General features: G+C 46.8%; 1 protein-coding gene across 5 annotated transcripts in view; it reads left to right on the forward strand.

Moving 5' to 3' along the window:
- Positions 1-19,138, forward strand: part of LOC109869661 (agrin) — a 537,476-nt gene that overhangs the window by 487,375 nt on the left and 30,963 nt on the right. For 3 of the 5 annotated variants that reach the window (XM_031803590.1, XM_031803593.1, XM_031803592.1), the window contains 5 exons: positions 5,707-5,841; positions 10,707-10,797; positions 12,617-12,781; positions 13,320-13,431; positions 16,438-16,449. In XM_031803590.1, coding sequence (XP_031659450.1) covers positions 5,707-5,841; positions 10,707-10,797; positions 12,617-12,781; positions 13,320-13,431; positions 16,438-16,449 — 515 coding nt within the window. The remainder of the gene's footprint in view (positions 1-5,706; positions 5,842-10,706; positions 10,798-12,616; positions 12,782-13,319; positions 13,432-16,437; positions 16,450-19,138) is intronic. The other 2 variants (XM_031803591.1, XM_031803594.1) reach the window with 1 other exon arrangement.

Here is a 19,138-nt window from a genome sequence, read left to right on the forward strand (position 1 = left end):
CTCCGACTAGAGAGGCATCTCCCTCCCTCCTCACATTGTCACTCGCTCACAGTATGGCCCCTCCCCCACCGACTAGAGAGGCATCTCCCTCCCTCCCTCCTCACATTGTCACTCGCTCACAGTATGGCCCCTCCCCCTCCGACTAGAGAGGCATCTCCCTCCCTCCCTCCTCACATTGTCACTCGCTCACAGTATGGCCCCTCCCCCGCTTACTAGAGCGGCATCTCCCTCCCTCCTCACATTGTCACTCGCTCACAGTATGGCCCCTCCCCCTCCGACTAGAGCGGCACCTCCCTCCCTCCCTCCTCACATTGTCACTCGCTCACAGTATGGCCCCTCCCCCGCCTACTAGAGAGGCATCTCCCTTCCTCCTCACATTGTCTCTCGCTCACAGTATGGCCCCTCCCCCGCCTACTAGAGCGGCATCTCCCTCCCTCCTCACATTGTCACTCGCTCACAGTATGGCCCCTCCCCCGCCTACTAGAGAGGCATCTCCCTCCCTCCCTCCTCACATTGTCACTCGCTCACAGTATGGCCCCTCCCCCGCCGACTAGAGCGGCACCTCCCTTCCTCCCTCCTCACATTGTCACTCGCTCACAGTATGGCCCCTCCCCCGCCTACTAGAGAGGCATCTCCCTCCCTCCCTCCTCACATTGTCACTCACTCACAGTATGGCCCCTCCCCCACCTACTAGAGAGGCTTCTCCCTCCCTCCTCACATTGTCAATCACTCACAGTATGGCCCCTCCCCCTCCGACTAGAGCGGCACCTCCCTCCCTCCTCACATTGTCACTCCCTCACAGTATGGCCCTTCCCCCGCCTACTAGAGCGGCATCTCCCTCCCTCCTCACATTGTCACCCGCTCACAGTATGGCCCCTCCCCCGCCTACTAGAGAGGCATCTCCCTTCCTCCTCACATTGTCACCCGCTCACAGTATGGCCCCTCCCCCGCCTACTAGAGAGGCATCTCCCTTCCTCCTCACATTGTCACTCGCTCACAGTATGGTCCCTCCACCGCCTACTAGAGAGGCATCTCCCTTCCGCCTCACATTGTCACTCGCTCACAGTATGGCCCCTCCCCCGCCTACTAGAGCGGCATCTCCCTCCCTCCTCACATTGTCACTGGCTCACAGTATGGCCCCTCCCCCTCCAACTAGAGAGGCATCTCCCTCCCTCCTCACATTGTCACTGGCTCACAGTATGGCCCCTCCCCCGCCTACTAGAGCGGCATCTCCCTCCCTCCCTCCTCACATTGTCACTGGCTCACAGTATGGCCCCTCCCCCGCCGACTGGAGCGGCACCTCCCTTCCTTCCTCCTCACATTGTCACTCGCTCACAGTATGGCCCCTCCCCCGCCGACTAGAGCGGCACCTCCCTCCCTCCTCACATTGTCACTCGCTCACATTATGGCCCCTCCCCCGCCTACTAGAGCGGCATCCACCTCCCTCCTCACATTGTCAATCACTCACAGTATGGCCCCTCCCCCTCCGACTAGAGCGGCACCTCCCTCCCTCCTCACATTGTCACTCGCTCACAGTATGGCCCCTCCCCCGCCTACTAGAGCGGCACCTCCCTCCCTCCTCACATTGTCACTGGCTCACAGTATGGCCCCTCCCCCGCCTACTAGAGCGGCACCTCCCTCCCTCCTCACATTGTCACTGGCTCACAGTATGGCCCCTCCCCCGCCTACTAGAGCGGCACCTCCCTCCCTCGTCACATTGTCACTGGCTCACAGTATGGCCCCTCCCCCGCCTACTAGAGCGGCACCTCCCTCCCTCCTCACATTGTCACTCGCTCACAGTATGGCCCCTCCCCCTCCGACTAGAGAGGCATCTCCCTCCCTCCCTCCTCACATTGTCACTCGCTCACAGTATGGCCCCTCCCCGGCCGACAAGAGCGGCATCTCCCTCCCTCCCTCCTCACATTGTCACTCGCTCACAGTATGGCCCCTCCCCCGCCTACTAGAGCGGCATCTCCCTCCCTCCTCACATTGTCACTCGCTCACAGTATGGGCCCTCCCCCTCCGACTAGAGCGGCACCTCCCTCCCTCCCTCCTCACATTGTCACTCGCTCACAGTATGGCCCCTCCCCCGCCTACTAGAGAGGCATCTCCCTCCCTCCCTCCTCACATTGTCACTCACTCACAGTATGGCCCCTCCCCCGCCTACTAGAGCGGCATCTCCCTCCCTCCTCACATTGTCACCCGCTCACAGTATGGCCCCTCCCCCGCCTACTAGAGAGGCATCTCCCTTCCTCCTCACATTGTCACCCGCTCACAGTATGGCCCCTCCCCCGCCTACTAGAGAGGCATCTCCCTTCCTCCTCACATTGTCACTCGCTCACAGTATGGCCCCTCCCCCGCCTACTAGAGAGGCATCTCCCTTCCGCCTCACATTGTCACTCGCTCACAGTATGGCCCCTCCCCCGCCTACTAGAGCGGCATCTCCCTCCCTCCTCACATTGTCACTCGCTCACAGTATTGCCCCTCCCCCGCCTACTAGAGCGACATCTCCCTCCCTCCTCACATTGTCACTCGCTCACAGTATGGCCCCTCCCCCTCCGGCTAGAGCGGCACCTCCCTCCCTCCCTCCTCACATTGTCACTCGCTCACAGTATGGCCCCTCCCCCGCCTACTAGAGAGGCATCTCCCTTCCTCCTCACATTGTCACTCGCTCACAGTATGGCCCCTCCCCCGCCTACTAGAGTGGCATCTCCCTCCCTCCTCACATTGTCACTCGCTCACAGTATGGCCCCTCCCCCTCCGACTAGAGAGGCATCTCCCTCCCTCCCTCCTCACATTGTCACTCGCTCACAGTATGGCCCCTCCCCCGCCTACTAGAGAGGCATCTCCCTCCCTCCCTCCTCACATTGTCACTCACTCACAGTATGGCCCCTCCCCCACCTACTAGAGAGGCTTCTCCCTCCCTCCTCACATTGTCAATCACTCACAGTATGGCCCCTCCCCCGCCTACTAGAGCGGCATCTCCCTCCCTCCTCACATTGTCACCCGCTCACAGTATGGCCCCTCCCCCGCCTACTAGAGAGGCATCTCCCTTCCTCCTCACATTGTCACCCGCTCACAATATGGCCCCTCCCCCGGCCTACTAGAGAGACATCTCCCTTCCTCCTCACATTGTCACTCGCTCACAGTATGGCCCCTCCCCCGCCTACTAGAGAGGCATCTCCCTTCCGCCTCACATTGTCACTCGCTCACAGTATGGCCCCTCCCCCGCCTACTAGAGCGGCATCTCCCTCCCTCCTCACATTGTCACTCGCTCACAGTATGGCCCCTCCCCCTCCGACTAGAGAGGCATCTCCCTCCCTCCCTCCTCACACTGTCACTCGCTCACAGTATGGCCCCTCCCCCGCCTACTAGAGAGGCATCTCCCTCCCTCCCTCCTCACATTGTCACTCGCTCACAGTATGGCCCCTCCCCCACCTACTAGAGAGGCATCTCCCTCCCTCCTCACATTGTCACTCGAAACTGGTCTCTAGATTACATTGTTTATTTATGCATATCGAGTCTGGGTGGGAAAGCCCCAGATCGCTTTCGGAACCGCTCCAACTTTTTGGACCCGTGATTACCCCACACTGCACTCCTCCTTAGGCTCAATCAACTGCTCAAAGGTATTTGAAAGCGAGCCAATACTATTTGAACCAATGTCTGAGGAATAAACCGCAGTCAGAATTTACCCATTTCAAAAGCTCACAGCACGTTGCCTCTGTCTTGTTTAAGACTTGTCTGGGATTAGGTGTAGTGCAGTAAAGGAACCCATTGAAGACTATAACCAAATTCTCCCCATCGCCTGGCCTTTACTCTTCAAAGAGGTAGGGTTTCAGATGTTTTCGTAAGATGGGCAGGTACTCCGCTGTCCTGACTTTAGAGGGAAGCCGGTTCCACCATTGGGGTCCAGGACTGAGAAGAGCTTTGACAGGGCCGAGTGGGAGCTGCCCTCCCATAGGGGTGGGAGGGCCAAGAGACCAGAGGTGGCAGAATGCAGTGCTCGGGTTGGGATGTAGGGTTTGAGCATAGCCTAATGCACGAAGGGGCAGTTCCCCTTGCTGCTCCATAGACAAGCACCAGGGTCTTGAAGATGATGCGAGCTTCGACTGGAAGCCAGTGGAGTGTGCAGAGGAGCAGTGTGACATGGGAGAACTTAGGAAGGTGGAACACAAGGCGGGCTGCGGATTTATGGATAAATTGCAGGGGTTTGATGGCACAAGCGGGGAGCCCAGCCAACAGAGAGTTGCATTAGTCTAGACAGGAGATGACAAGTGCCTGGATTAGGACCTGCACCACTACCTGTGTGAGGAAAGGTTGTACTCTTCAAAGCAGTGACTGCAGGAGCAAGTCACTGCTTTGATGTTTGCAGAGAACAACAGAGTGTTGTCCAGGGTCACGACAAGGTTCTTTGCACTCTGGGAGGGGGACACCATGGAGTTGTCAACCATGATGGAGAGGTCTTGGAGCGGGCAGGTCTTCCCCGGGAGGATGAGTAGCTCCGTTTTGTCGAGCTTGAGCTTGAGGTGGTGGGCCGACATCCAAGTTGAGATGTCTGCCAGGCATGCAGAGATGCGTGTCGCTACCTGTGCGTCAGAAGAGTGGAAGGAGAAGAGTAGTTGAGTGTCATCCGCATAGCAATGATAGAAGACACAATGTGAAGATATGACAGAGCCAAGTGACTTGATGTAAAGAGAAAAGAGGAGAGGCCTGGGGGACACCAGTAGTGAGAGCACGTAGTGCAGTCACAGGCGACCTGTCAGGTAGGATGCAATCCAAGTGTTTGCAGATCCTGAGAAACCCAACCCTGAGAAGGTGATGAGGAGGATCTGTTGAAGGCAGCAGTTAGATCTGGGAGGATGAAAACAGAAGAGAGCGAGTCCGCTTTAGCAGAGCGGAAGAGCGTCTGTGACACAGAGGAGAGCGGTCTCAGTTGAATGAGCTGCCTTGAAGCCTGACTGGTTAGGGTCAAGAAGATAGTTCTGAGAGAGATAACGAGAGAGTTGGTCAGAGACAAGAGAGAGAGGGAGATGGAGTAAGAGGGAGGGAGAGAGACGATAGAAAGAGTGTGTATGTGTGTGCGAGAGAGAGTGAGTAACAGGAGAAATTGATGAGAAAGAGTGTAATAGAACTCAGCGGAAAGGGTTGTTAATTAAAGCATTCTCCTCGCCTCAGGCAGCTCTGGCTACTTAAATAATGACAGCTGAATTGGGATCCGTCCTGGCTAGCGTAGGACAAAGCCAATTTAGCCATCCGGGAGCCATTTCAGACACCTCTCCCACAGCCAAGAACCGTCTCCATACGCATGACTGCAAAACAGCAAGACAGGGTGCCTGGGTCTTTCCTTAATCTTTCTAAATCCTATTAGAAAAGGACCTCTATTACTGAGGAAATTATGGAATGAAGGGAAAATAGTCTGAAAGGCCTAGGTTGTATTAATTAGGGCATACCGCAGCAAAACGGTTTGCAATAGAAAATGGAAAAGTTTCTTAGAATACAACTTAATTGTCCATATGTTACAGAAAACAGCAGTAATTTGTCTTCTGCCCCAAGTTCAGGTAGTCCCTCCCTTTTTGTCATGTATTTCTCTTTTTGGTGCCTAATGACAACAGTGGTTTTTATAAGAGAAGATGGAATACAGATTCTGTGGTTTGAGTTCTAACTTGGGGTGTTTTTTTTTTGTAATTTGATGATGGTGAAATATAGGTCCGACGTGCGCCGACACCCACAATCCATGCGAGCCTAACAGATGCCACCCATCGTCCCAGTGTCAGGTGCAACCAGAAGGAGGGTATAAGTGTGAGTGTCCCATGGGCCGCGAGGGACTCTATTGTGAGCAAGGTACTGGCAAGAAGTTTAAAGAAGTTAAATCCCCAATGCTGAACCTTTTGTGTCTGTGTTTGAGAGAGAGTGAGCATGTATCATGTAGCATGTCATGGGTGCACCTCAGCCACACTCAAGGTACTAAACGACATCATAACCGCCATCGATAAAAGACAGTACTGTGCAGCCGTCTTCATCGACCTCGCCAAGGCTTTCGACTCTGTCAATCACCATATTCTTATCGGCAGACTCAGTAGCCTCGGTTTTTCGGATGACTGCCTTGCCTGGTTCACCAATTACTTTGCAGACAGAGTTCAGTGTGTCAAATCGGAGGGCATGCTGTCCGGTCCTCTGGCAGTCTCTATGGGGGTGCCACAGGGTTCAATTCTCGGGCCGACTCTTTTCTCTGTGTATATCAATGATGTTGCTCTTGCTGCGGGCGATTCCCTGATCCACCTCTACGCAGACGACACCATTCTATATACTTTCGGCCCGTCTTTGGACACTGTGCTATCTAACCTCCAAACAAGCTTCAATGCCATACAACACTCCTTCCGTGGCCTCCAACTGCTCTTAAACGCTAGTAAGACCAAATGCATGCTTTTCAACCGGTCGCTGCCTGCACCTGCATGCCCGACTAGCATCACCACCCTGGATGGTTCCGACCTAGAATATGTGGACGTCTATAAGTACCTAGGTGTCTGGCTAGACTGCAAACTCTCCTTCCAGACTCATATCAAACATCTCCAATCGAAAATCAAATCAAGAGTCGGCTTTCTATTCCGCAACAAAGCCTCCTTCACTCAAGCCGCCAAGCTTACCCTAGTAAAACTGACTATCCTACCGATCCTCGACTTCGGCGATGTCATCTACAAAATGGCTTCCAACACTCTACTCAGCAAACTGGATGCAGTCTATCACAGTGCCATCCGTTTTGTCACTAAAGCACCTTATACTACCCACCACTGCGACTTGTATGCTCTAGTCGGCTGGCCCTCGCTACATATTCGTCGCCAGACCCACTGGCTCCAGGTCATCTACAAGTCTATGCTAGGTAAAGCTCCGCCTTATCTCAGCTCACTGGTCACGATGGCAACACCCATCCGTAGCACGCGCTCCAGCAGGTGTATCTCACTGATCATCCCTAAAGCCAACACCTCATTTGGCCGCCTTTCGTTCCAGTACTCTGCTGCCTGTGACTGGAACGAATTGCAAAAATCGCTGAAGTTGGAGACTTTTATCTCCCTCACCAACTTCAAACATCAGCTATCTGAGCAGCTAACCGATCGCTGCAGCTGTACATAGTCTATTGGTAAATAGCCCACCCTTTTCACCTACCTCATCCCCGTACTGTTTCTATTTATTTACTTTTCTGCTCTTCTGCACACCAATATCTCTACCTGTACATGACCATCTGATCTTTTATCACTCCAGTGTTAATCTGCAAAATTGTAATTATTTGCCTACCTCCTCATGCCTTTTGCACACATTGTATATAGACCCCCCCTTTGTTTTCTACTGTGTTATTGACTTGTTAATTGTTTACTCCATGTGTAACTCTTTGTTGTATGCTCACACTGCTATGCTTTATCTTGGCCAGGTCGCAGTTGCAAATGAGAACTTGTTCTCAACTAGCCTACCTGGTTAAATAAAGGTGAAATAAAAAAAAATAAAAAAAAATCTGAGATATAAACTCAGCAAAAAAAGAAACGTCCTCTCACTGTCAACTGAAAAAAATTGCAATATGGGGATGAGGTAGTTGGATGGGCTATTTACAGATGGGCTATGTACAGGTGCAATGATCTGTGAGCTGCTCTGACAGCTGATGCTTAAAGTTAATAAGAGAGATAAGAGTCTCCAGCTTCAGTGATTTTTGCAATTCGTTCCAGTCATTGGCAGCAGAGAACTGGAAGGAAAGGCAACCAAAGTAGGAATTGGCTTTGGGGGTGACCAGTGAAATATATCTTCTGGAGCGCGTGCTATGGGTGGGTGCTGCTATGATGACCAGTGAGCTGAGATCAGGCGGGGCTTTACCTAGCAAAGACTTATAGATGACCTGGAGCCAGTGGGTTTGGCGACAAATATGATGCGAGGGCCAGCCAACGAGAGCATACAGGTTGCAGTGGTAGGTAGTATATGGGGCTTTGGTGACAAAAACGGAACACTGTCGTTCCTGTCTTGCAGGAAATCGTGCACAGAACGAGCAGTATGGCTGGTGTCATTGTCATGCTGGAGCGTCATATCAGGATGAGTCTACAGGAAATGTACCACATGAGGGAGGAGGATGACTTCCCTGTAACACACTGAGTTGAGATTGCCTGCAATGACAACAAGCTCAGTCCAATGATGCTGTGACACACCGCCCCAGACCATGACTGACCCTCCACCTCCAAATCGATCCCGCTCCAGTGTACAGGCCTCAGTGTAACGCTCATTCCTTCGATGATAAACGCGAATCCAACCATCACTCCTGGTGAGACAAAACCATGACTCGTCAGTGAAGAGCACTTTTTGCCAGTCCTGTCTGGTCCAGCGACGGTGGGTTTATGCCCATAGGCAACGTTGTTGCCGGTGATGTCTGGTGAGGACCTGCCTTACAACAGTCTTACAAGCCCTCAGTCCAGCCTCTCTCAGCTTATTGCGGACAGTCTGAGCACTGATGGAGGTGTTGTGCGTTCCTGGTGTAACTCGGGCAGTTGTTGTTGTCATTCTGTACCTGTCCCACAGGTGTGATGTTCGGATGTACCGATCCTGTGCAGGTGCTGTTACACGTGGTCTGCCACTGCGAGGACGATCAGCTGTCCGTCCTGTCTGCCTGTAGCTCTGTCTTTGGCGTTTCACAGTACAGACATTGCAATTTATTGCCCTGGCCACATCTGCAGTCCTCATGCCTTCTTGCAGCATGCCTAAGGAACGTACACGCAGATGAGCAGGGACCCTTGGGATCTTTCTTTTGGTGTTTTTCAGAGTCAGTTAAAAGGCCTCTTTAGTGTCCTAAGTTTTCATAACTGTGACCTTAATTGCCTACCTTCTGTAAGCTGTTAGTGTCTTAACGACTGTTCCACAGGTGCATGTTCATTAAATGTTTATGGTTCATTGAACAAGCATGGAAAACCGTGTTTAAACACTTCACAATGAAGATCTGTGAAGTTATTTGGATTTTTACTAATTATCTTTGAAGCACACGGTCATAAAAAAGGGGAGTTTCTTTTTTTGCTGAGTTTATAAAGCATGTCAGTACAGTATGTACATCAGTCTGTGTTTGACTTCAGTATTTATGTGTCGTATCATCGCTACTTAAACTACAAACATTTGATTTAAAAAATAAAACACCAAGCTTATCATCCTTCCTCAATGATCCAGTCAGGATTCAGTGTGGAAGATCTCCCACATTTTAATGTTCCCTCTTTCCCCTTCCGCTCTTTTCTTCTCCGTGTCGTGCTGCTCCATTTTTCCATCTTGATTCGGGAGAGAGATTAAATGCAGAGAGACAAGCCACGCCTCTAATGTACCAGAGCTGTGTTTGAAGTTTTTCATTAGCACTTTTGTCGATGTGTTTGCAGTGGTTTTCATTCTCTTTTTTCCTCCACCACCTCTCATTGAAATTCTCATGGATGTTTTCAGAATATAAAGGCTTGAGAATATTTGACTACATGTATAACAATGAAGGTTGGTGTTCAAAAGTTAAAAGTCCATTGATTAGTAGGTAGGCACACAGGCAAAGACAAACGTGCACAGTCTTGTTCATACACTCACACACACACGCTTTCCTAACCTGACTGGTTCGACAAACACCTGAGGAGAACCGCCTCTCGCCTCACCGTAAGTCCCAGTTAGCAGGTGATTTAAAATCAATTGGGGTGAACTGAAAATCATTGTGAGGGAAAGAGCATCTCACACTCTGAGGGCTTCAATTAAATCAATGAGATGACTAATGACATCAGTCCTCCCATGTTGATTAATGAAGAAGTCACTCAGCCTGAGTGTCTGGCCTACACAAGATCTGATCACGTAACAGAACCATCATTCAGCCGAATATGCTTTAAGGGCTGTACTGGGAACAGTTAAAGACAGGTGGTGTCGCCAACCGCCTACTCGAAGGAAGCCCTTGGTAGACATAGTTATACTCACTAATACTAAGTACAAGAGTGTTTTTCCCTAGTACTTGGCTGCTGTCCCCAATTCAACTATATAGAGTTGCTTCGCTGGAACTCGTGTGAGATTTTAGATTCCAACTGTCCATCTCCCTTTACCGTGTCACTCACTTATCTGAGTCCCTGTGCCTTATGGCAGAAACATAGCCAGTCTTTTAAACCATAAGTGCAATTCTCCCCTCAAATGTGCTTGTGTGTGTGTGTGTGTGTGTGTGTGTGTGTGTGTGTGTGTGTGTGTGTGTGTGTGTGTGTGTGTGTGTGTGTGTGTGTGTGTGTGTGTGTGTGTGTGTGTGTGTGTGTGTGTGTGTGTGTGTGCATTCAGCTAAGGAAACCGAACTCTTCTCCTTATCCACTGTCTGAGTTCCGAGGTTGCTCTTTCCTTTCCTTATTATGACAGCTGCTTTGACGGCAGATTTCCTTGTTGTGTCTGCAGCAGTGGTCCTATTGTCCTCTCCGTCATTAGCCGTTTCCTACACAATGGCTAATTAGCTTTCTCATCTCCGTCTGCCTCCCCTCCCTGACTCAGTTAGCTAATCCCGACTAATTAGCAAAGAAAAGAGCCTCGCAGCCCCAAACTGTCTGTTTGTGTGTGTGTCGGTGTGGGTGAAGACTAGGCCACCATTGTTATCCAAAATGGACCGCCTTCTTACTGTCATAAGCATGCATAGTGCTATCGTAAGGATGACATAATGTCTGTTGTAATGCATTCCATTTGTGTTTCATCTTCAGTGTCGGACAAGAAAGGGGCCTACATGCCGTTCTTTAGTGGTGACTCTTACCTGGAGCTGAAGGGATTGCACACCTACGGTCACAATCTCCAGTAAGTCAAATGCAAATTTCACTACACACAGACATACATATACTCACACACCTATACTCACACACACACTCCACGCATTACATGCACAACACCATATGTGTCCACAAAGACACCGTCACTGATATTTGAGTGTATTCTGGTCCTGTATCGTAAAGGCATATTGATCTCCAGGAGTAGGTACATGGGGAGCTGTAACTTGATGTAATGGCAGATAGATACTTAAAGCTGTGCCTCCAGCAGGACAGTGATGAATTGAATATAATGAAATGGAACAGAACAGATCATTGTCCTGCTGCTTAGAAATAGTATTCCATAGCAATATAATTCATTAAATGTTTATGTTGTCCTCTATGGTGGGAATTATTTTCAGTCTTGTGTAGGTTACACAAAAGAACACACAACTACAGCTATCGTCACATACAACATTGTTACATTATGTAAAGAATACAACTGCACTGTCCAATTTACAGTAGCTATTACTGTGAAAAAATGTCATTCTATTGTTTGAGGAGAGCTCCTAACAACAAAATACTTTTGTCACCGCGATAGGTTTGATAAATTCACCTCTGAAGGTGAAATGTGTACTTACATACTGAAATCTTGCTCTGATTTATCATCCAAAGGGTCCCAGAGATAACATGAAGTGTCTTTTTGTTAGATAAAATCATTTTTCATATCCTAAAAAGGTCCATATAGCATGCACGATCGATTTTGTATTTGCACTCGTTCGATTTGCAAAGAAAGGAATCTGTGAAAATATCATCTTTAACTTTATTTCAACCAGTCAAATCACATTCGTATGTATTCCTCAGAGATCCTAGAATGTAACTAGACTTCACAATATCATTAGGGGTGTAGTATATCCTATATGAAAACCATATTTGGTCAGAAAGCGACGCCTTCATGGCAGTCCGATGACGCCGGCGGTCTTCACTTGAACAACTCTAACTTTGTCAAATAAGCACCAATCGGGGTCAAACAAAGCTAGCTAGATGGCCAATGAGCTGGGCTTTACGGGAGTATCCGGAAACCCTGTATCTGTTGTAAAATGTTGCTACTGACCTTGTACGACAGCATGCCTTTTCATTTTGGCCAAAAATGATAAGACTATTCAGAGTTATGAAAATGGGTTGTTTTGCAAATGTTGAACATAACATGGCTACTAATACTGGAAAAGCTCAATTAAACTCCAAGTATACCGATGTGACTATATTCTTGCAGAAAAATGTAATATGAATGCAAATGTCTCCTTCACGAATAGCCCAATTGTACCTGGGTGACTTAACACTAAATGTCATATTCACTCCTAATTCAAGTAATCCATCTGAGACTTTGCACATACACTGCTGCCATCTTGTGGACACCATTGGAATTACAAGCAGAGTGATGGCTGGAACTGGGACGTTTCTGTTGCATTTCAAAGATGGTGGTAGAAAAAAAGTGTTTATTTTCTTTGTATTTTCTTCTACCAAGATATATTGTGTTTTATTCTCCTACATTCAATTCGCATTTCCACAAACTTCTAAGTGTTTCCTTTCAAATGGTACCAAGAATATGCATATCCTTGCTTCAGGGCCTGAGCTACAGGCAGTTAGATTTGGGTATGTCATTTAGGCGAAAATTGAAAAAAAGGGGTCTATCCCTAAGTTGTAATACCAGGTCTGGCCTCCATTCCGCGATGGTGTTTGTTTACCATTGTTGTTGGTCTTCTGTCTGTTGTTTAGTTACTGTTGTTTTTTATGTTTAGTCTTGTTTACTATTCTTGTATGTGTTTTTGTCTGTGCCTGGTTGTTTACTCATGTTTGTGTTTTGTCTGCAGCCAAAAGGTCAGCATGACGGTGGTGCTCATGGCCAACGAATCCAACGGCATGATATTCTACAATGGCCAGAAGACCGACAGCAAAGGGGACTTCATCTCCCTCTCCCTCAACGACGGCATCCTGGAGTTCCGCTACGACCTGGGCAAGGGCCCCGCCGTCATCAGGTGGGCACCACACTAGAACCCCATAGTGACTCTAGACTGAAACCCCATACTGAGTCTAGTCTGAAACCCCATAGTGACTCTAGTCTGAAACACCATAGTGACTCTAGTCTGAAACCCCATAGTGACTCTAGTCTGAAACCCCATAGTGACTCTAGCCTGAAACCCCATAGTGACTCTAGTCTGAAACCCCATAGTGACCCTAGTCTGAAACCCCATAGTGACTCTAGTCTGAAACCCCATAGTGACTCTAGTCTGAAACCCTAGACTAATCTTCTAGCCCATAGCAACTAGTCCAGAACACCATAACGACTCTTAACTAGAACCCCGTAGCAACTCTAGTCTAGACACCTATTTATTTTAATTGTACCTTTATTTAACTAGGCAAGTCAGTTAAGAACTAATTCTTATTTTCAATGACGGCCCAGGAGTCCTTGTTAACTGGGTTATTGTTGTCTCTTGATTTTGGATTGTACTTGTGTGTGTTGCTTTGAGACGTCCCTGACCTCTTGGCTCGTTTGTGTCTGCTCCTCTCATGCAGGAGTAAAGATAAGATCAAGATGGGTGTGTGGAACACAGTGAATCTGGAGAGGGCCAGTCGCAAGGGAGAGATCAACATAAACGGAAAGGACCCAGTCAGGGGAGAGTCGCCGGTGAGACAGAGAGAGAGAGCTAGCATTCTTGGCTTATCATGATTTATGATTAGCCTAGCTATTAGCGTGCAAGGCAAACTAGATGTGAATATACTCTGCATAGCTGCTAGCATAAAAGGCAATATCCAGCCTTGCTTATACTTAGCCTGCGCTACTGTGTGTGTTTGTGTACATGCGTGTCACTGTAGCACCACATCCTTGGCCATGCATACTGGAGGTTGACCGATTAGGATTTTTCAACGCCGATGCCGATTATTGGAGAAAAGCCGATACCGATTAATCTGCAGATTTAGATTTTTTATTTATTTGTAATACTGACAATTACAACAATACTGAATGAACACTTATTTTAACTTAATATAATACATCAAAATCAATTTAGCCTCAAGTAAATAATGAAACGTGTTCAATTTGATTTAAATAATGCAAAAACAAAGTGTTGGAGAAGAAAGTAAAAGTGCAATATTGCCATGTAAGAAAGTTAACATTTTCAGTTCCTTGCTCAGAACATGAGAACATATGAAAGCTGGTGGTTCCTTTTAACATGACTCTTCAATATTCCCAGGTAAGAAGTTTTAGGTTGTAGTTATCATAGGAATTATAGGACTATTTCCCTTTATACCATTTGTATTTCATTAACCTTTGACTATTGGATGTTCTTATAGGCACTTTAGTATTGCCAGTGTAACAGTATAGCTTCCGTCCCTCTCCTCGCTCCTAACGGGCTCGAGCAAGGAACACAAAGACAACAGCCACCATCGAAGCAGCGTTACCCATGCAGAGCAAAGGGAACAACTACTAGAAGGCTCAGAGTGAGTGACTTTTGAAACGCTATTAGCGCGCGCTAACTAGCTAGCCATTTCACTTCGGTTACACCAGCCTCATCTTGGGAGTTGATAGGCTTGAAGTCATAAACAGCGCAATGCTTGACGGACAACGAAGAGCTGCTTCCAAAACACACGAAAGTCCTGTTTGAATGAATGTTTACACGCCTGCTTCTGCCTACCACCGCTCAGTTAGATACTTAGATGCTTGTATGCTCAGTCAAATTATATGCAGCGCAGGACACGCTAGATAATATCTAGTAATATCATCAACCATGTGTAGTTAACTAGTGATTATGATTGATTGTTTTTTTATAAGATAAGTTTAATGCTAGCTAGCAACTTACCTTGGCTTACTGCATTTGCATAACAGGCAGTCTCCTTGTGGAGTGCAACGAGAGAGAGGCAGGTCGTTGTTGCGTTGGACTAGTTAACTGTAAGGTTGCATGATTGGATCCCCCGAGCTGACACGGTGAAAATCTGTCCTTCTGCCCCTGAACAAGGCAGTTAACCCACTGTTCCTTGGCCGTCATTGAAAATAAGAATGTGTTCTTAACTGACTTGCCTAGTTAAATAAAGGTATATAAAAAAAATATATATATTTTTTTTTATCTGCAAATTGGCGCCCAAAAATACAGATTTCCGATTGTTATGAAAACTTGAAATCGGCCCTAATTCATCGGCCAATCCGATTAATCGGTCGACCTCTAATGCATGCATGCCCTTATCAATGGAGCTGTTCAACTCAGTGCTCCCAACTCTTTACTCCCAGAGTGCAATGATGATAACACACCAGAGCTGACTCTACAAAACGCTTACCTAGTTGCGGTCGTCCATAAGGACATACACGCTACCAGGGTTGTGTTTAAAAACACATTCCACTGTATTCTAATAGCTCGTCGCGGTAAGAAATAGTACCATGGAGACATAAAGGACACGTTTAACAGGCGGTCTCTGAGTTGGAAACGTCTTATTTCCCTCCTTCTTAGAATCCTTTTTATCTGCCATCTTTGCATATACTGAAATGCCTACACAGAAGTATGATCTCGTTCTTATTTGTTGCAATCACGAAAAACAACCTCTGTGGCCTGAGTGGTATGCACCCATTAGTATGACTTTACTTATTCCTTTTAGCTCCTAGTGAAGCAAAGATCCCCCGATAGTGCAGCCCATTAATATGTACATGCAAGTTTTATTGTCACATGCAAGTGCAGTTATTATCATTATTACATTAGTTTGACCCATGCTCTTAAACTCTAGGGAAGTAGATGTATAGATGGAGAGATGGGAAAAATAAATCATGATAATCAAGCAATAAACCAGGTACATAAGTGAGAGCAATCTAATAGCCAAGTACAGTATGTCTGCAAGTCATCCAATCATATTAAAGAGTGTAATTTGTGATTAGGAACATGTACACTCCAAAGCCACCACCTCCAGAATGCGTGCTGTCACTTTTTCTCTCTTTTCTTTTTGTCTTCCTGTCCTCCGTAAAGTAATTGTGTTTCCCTACTGCAAAGGAGGCAGAAAATCGTATTAAAAGACGAGAACAGGGAGCGGGTGAGAAGGATAGGGATGAGTGGAGGCTAGTGATGGAGGAGCTCAATGCATAGAGGCCCCATGCAAGATATAGTTGGCAGCTAATTTTCTCCTACTCCTGCATTTACAATGAAGATGGGAGCCAGGAAGTCCCACTGCACTCAGAGAGCCTAGCATCTTTGATATAGATACCTTATATAAAGTTATTATATTATACCTGGGACAGGAATTTCAGTGATTCAGGACATCTAAAAACAGAATATTTCAGTCAAATCTAGAAGGAGATTTTAAAAAGACCAAATGTCCCGTCAAATCCATGCATGCTTTCGCACACAAACAGAAATAACACTGTCTGCATTGGCTGGCTATATGGTGGATCCAAATGATGAGCCACAGCTGCAACTTCCTTAAGCACAATTTTTGTTTCTCATTTATTTTCAGTGGCAGCCTTTCTGTCTTGTCCATGACCTTCAGGCTTCACAGTTTGTGTTGTGTTATGCGGTTTTATGTTGGCCCGGGGTGTGTATTTGAGTGTGTGTGTTGCCTGTTTCTCCACACACCAATGTCCATTGATAACCTTTTATGATAACCTTTTTCCCCTCCCGTGTTCTTTTCTCTTACTGTGTGCTGTCTGGAAACTAAGAAATCACGCAAGGTAATAAGACAAGTCCCATCCACCTCCTTTGACATATTTCATATCTCCACTTTCAGCTCCAATTTCAGTTCGACACTTCTCATCCCCATGCTCCACCATACGACAGTTACTAGACTATAGAACTGACAGGGGAGAAGGGTCTGTATTTAGTACTACCATCTCACACACTGTACCAAAGTAGAGACATTTGTTAAAGAAGTAGGTTTGGCTTTCAAATCAGTCCATCTGCTGTGGAGGCAGAAGGAGGGGGTGAGGGAGGCAGTTATCTTTCTGACCGCCATTGTGCCTCGCTACAATGAAACTTCTTTAAGGCCCTTTCTCACTAAATCCGTTATTTTCGTCTGAATAATTTCAACAACAAAAAATCTATAAGAGCATGTCTTGTTTATGACACCGTTCACACCAATTGTGAAATACTGTGCTGCCGCAATCCGTCACTTATTTATTCGGGAACAGGTTCTATTTTTGTGTCTTTTCGCATGTTAAAATAAGCTGTTGACCAATAGTGATTGTTATCTGGGACAGTGCAGGCGGCTCACTGACAGGTCTGTGGGTTCATTGTGTAAATGAAAGAATTCATTCATTCATTTCTCTCTGCCTGGTTTTTACATTTGCAATGCTTCAGTGGAGCACGGTGTCATTTTAGCCAAATTGCTACACATCGCTCTCGCCATTCAAACTTCCCCACACCAGTTCTATGCCAACGATTTAGCCGATTTTCTAGACATTCAGCAAGCAAGGGGATTGATCAACGCTTCTCTCCTTGAATAGGCCTAGGCCTATAAGTACATGTTTTGTTGTTGCTTGAAATACATTTCAAACTGTATCGTTGGTCAGTATCTAAATATAGAGGCTACTCGTTCAAGACCTAGAGAGAAGGGGGAAGAGAGTTGCCAGTGGCGTTGCCAGTGGAGATGTGGAGAGGAGTGAAGAAGGAGATGTGCAAGTTAAGTTAGTTAATATATGAATGCATAATTTGTATAGCCTACACATTAGGCAATGTATTATATGCCTGCTAAAGTGAATCTAGGCAACCATCTGCCAGACTTGATCTTTTTCAAAAAAAGCACTGAAAGGTCAAATGTAGTGTTAACATAACCACCCGTTGCTTCACAAAAATGTATCAACGGGTGATCGTTAGGCTATGGATAAGTTGTGTGCATGTGTTTCTATTTTCTAATGGTTGTCAATTACATCTTCATATACCCTAAATCACAGTTGTCTCTCTGTCTCCCCCTTAAAACGTTCCTCGTCAATTTACGTGATAGGCTACATTGATTTAGCATTATCTTATAGACTCGTTTTTGATATCCTACAGAAGTGATTTGAAGCTAAGGCAAGGTTATTGCAGTAAAACGTTTTTGGGAAAGGAGAAACGTGATTTGCTTATGTCTGAGTGAGATGCGCTTCAGGCGGCCTTGATTGATGGGTCATTTTAGGTGGCTGTGCGTGTATGAGTTCGCTAATGTTCTATGTCCATTCAGAAAGTTTCCTAAAATAGGCTTAGCCTGTCTAGTAGGCTTAATCTCTTTAATCCAACAGGAAGAACTTAAGTCAGCAAGTGTCATGATGTACAGCATATGTGCGAGGAACGACGACAGGTTCCAGTTTTGCATCTCCTCCACTTATTGAATGATTGAATGAAACGTAACCATTCTCCATTCATGATTAATCCTATAGGATGAATAGCCTATCCTAATATTTTCAGTAGCATATTATTTTTCCAATAGCCTACTATATGATTTGCTTCTCATTAAATGTCTCTCTAGCCACTTTGAACAAGGAATTGCCTTTGAGAATGATCTCAGCAGCGTTGGTGATGTTATGCAAATTCTTCGGACTTGGTGTGAATGGTTTAGTGCATCAAAATCGGAATCTGTGTTTTTGGGGAATTGGGATGAAAAGATCGCAACGCAGTTGATGAGAAAAGGCTGCGTGGGCAGAGATATCGTGTGGCAGTCGAGAGTGAGAGGAAGATCAAGGAGAGAAGAATGAGAGTGAGGTGCCAAGCAGGGCTGTTCTTTTGTCATCAACATTCTCTTCTCGAAAGAGAAACAAAACGTTCTACATCATCAACTCACTTACTCAATCACTCAAACATAACAGCACCGGCATTACCAACAACACCCATGCCATTAGATATACTGGTCTGTTATCAGAGTTAGAGTATATCATTCCAATTCTCTACTATTCAGGAATCTAACCTTTCAAATTGACAGAAGCCATGTTTATTATATGATGGCCAAAGTACAACTTCATAATAATGGACTGGATGTATATATCCAAATCATTTTACAATGTAACTGAGAGAATTGCATGTCAACTTGTATCGAATACAGGTTGAGTTGATCCCAACCAGTTACTCTTCACTCGAGCATTGCCTTCAGCTAAAGTGGGCACTTAGTCCTTCCCACAAGAGGCAGGCATAGCTGGACTGTAGGTGACCCACCTGACTGGGCTTTTGCAGCCCACTCCAGGTGCACCACACAGCCGTGGGGTTAGCGAAGCTGGCCTCCACCCTCCAGCTCCCATCTCAAATAGAAGCACAATCCCATGCCAGCTCTCAAACACTACCCATGTTTACTTGGCAACTTCCATCATTTTTACACCAATAACCTCATCTTTTCCCTCTGGTAATTACTGGCCTACATAAAAAGAAGTATCCGCAATTCCTCCCGAAGAGGGGGCC

This window comes from Oncorhynchus kisutch, linkage group LG24 (genome assembly GCF_002021735.2).
Source record: "Oncorhynchus kisutch isolate 150728-3 linkage group LG24, Okis_V2, whole genome shotgun sequence".
Lineage (NCBI taxonomy): Eukaryota > Metazoa > Chordata > Actinopteri > Salmoniformes > Salmonidae > Oncorhynchus > Oncorhynchus kisutch.